Below are 1,226 nucleotides of genomic sequence, written 5' to 3'. Positions count from 1 at the left end.
CAAGCAGCCAGGAGCTGACAAGATCGAGAGCACCAGAGAAAGGGAAAGGCAAATAAAGGAAGTGACAATAAAAGGAGTAAAGAATGCGAGAGTGTGAAAAGAGGAAGAGAGATCAAAAAGGACGCTGCGGAACCGGAGTGCTGAGTAAAGAAGAGCGAGGACAGGAGGGACCGCGGGACGCTACAGACAGAGCGTGGTTCTTTCTGGCGCTCCAGTGCAGCCTGCATGCCGTACCCTGTCCAGGCCGCTGCAGGGGAGCACTCATTCGTGGCCTCCCGGACGCTTCATAGGCACGCACTCCCAGCCAACAAGCGAGCCAGTCTGCTGACAGACAGACTAGCCGTCCTGGACCAGAGCGAACAGGCTTCCAGCGGGCGCCACTGCGCCATGAGCGTGAGCGTTATTGCGCCTGGCTCCTGCCCAGCAACGGTGTAACCGCGAGGCTGCCGAAGGGTGCGCTGGGTCACCGGCTCCGGCTGGATGCACCTTCCCGCGCTCCACCCGCCCAAGCCCAGGTTCACTCCCAGCTCCATGGCCCCGCTCCGCCACGGGGGCGCGCTCACCTAGACGGTCTCAGCCTGGCGTCGCGCTTGCCGTCCACCACAATAGGCACGCAGCTGGTAAGCTCGGTCCAGTCGGCGTGCAGCCCGCAGCTCCATCCCGTGGAGAACCTGGAGAAGAGCCAGGTCTCCCGCTTACCCGGCCGGTGGCAAGTGCATTTCTTCTGACCCACGCGGCATTCGCACGGCTGCTCCAGCTGGATGTTGCGCACCAGGTGGCGGCCGAAAGTGGTGCCTCCAGTCTTCTGGATGTGCAGGAACACGATCAAGTCATCGCCCTTGATGTCAAAGTCTATCTTGCGCAGAAGGTCGCCGCGACTGAAATTGTAATGGGGCATGAACCTGGCGGAGCTCTCATCCTCGGAGCTGTATGGGTCCGGCATCGGGGAGCTGAACGCCTGCAGGCGGAGGAGCTGGCATTCTGTGCCGGGGCATACGTATTGGAGGACGATCACGGCAAATAGGAAGAGCATCACCAAAGCCAGAAGCAGCTTGTTGGATTTTTCATCCATGTTCCCGACGCTGGGGGAAACCCAAGCTCGTTACGTCAATCCCGCAACTCAGCCCGCGCTTCCCCAGGAGCCACCGTTGCGCCCCTTTTCCCTTTCCCCTACGCACGGAGTACTCCACCGCGGCGGCGGCGGCGGCAGTGGCGGGCGGCGGGGG

At 61.9% G+C, this 1,226-nt stretch overlaps 1 protein-coding gene across 1 annotated transcript in view; it reads right to left on the bottom strand.

Annotated features, from left to right (window-relative positions):
* The window catches only part of HS6ST2 (heparan sulfate 6-O-sulfotransferase 2), a 329,308-nt gene that overhangs the window by 326,890 nt on the left and 1,192 nt on the right, over positions 1 to 1,226 (bottom strand). The window contains 1 exon segment of the mRNA XM_006921527.2: positions 564 to 1,082. Coding sequence (XP_006921589.1) covers positions 564 to 1,082 — 519 coding nt within the window.

The sequence above is a fragment of the Pteropus alecto genome, unplaced genomic scaffold, assembly GCF_000325575.1.
Source record: "Pteropus alecto unplaced genomic scaffold, ASM32557v1 scaffold19, whole genome shotgun sequence".
NCBI lineage: Eukaryota > Metazoa > Chordata > Mammalia > Chiroptera > Pteropodidae > Pteropus > Pteropus alecto.
Note: the sequence above shows the minus strand (reverse complement) of the source record. Positions and strands in the feature narration are given on the sequence as shown.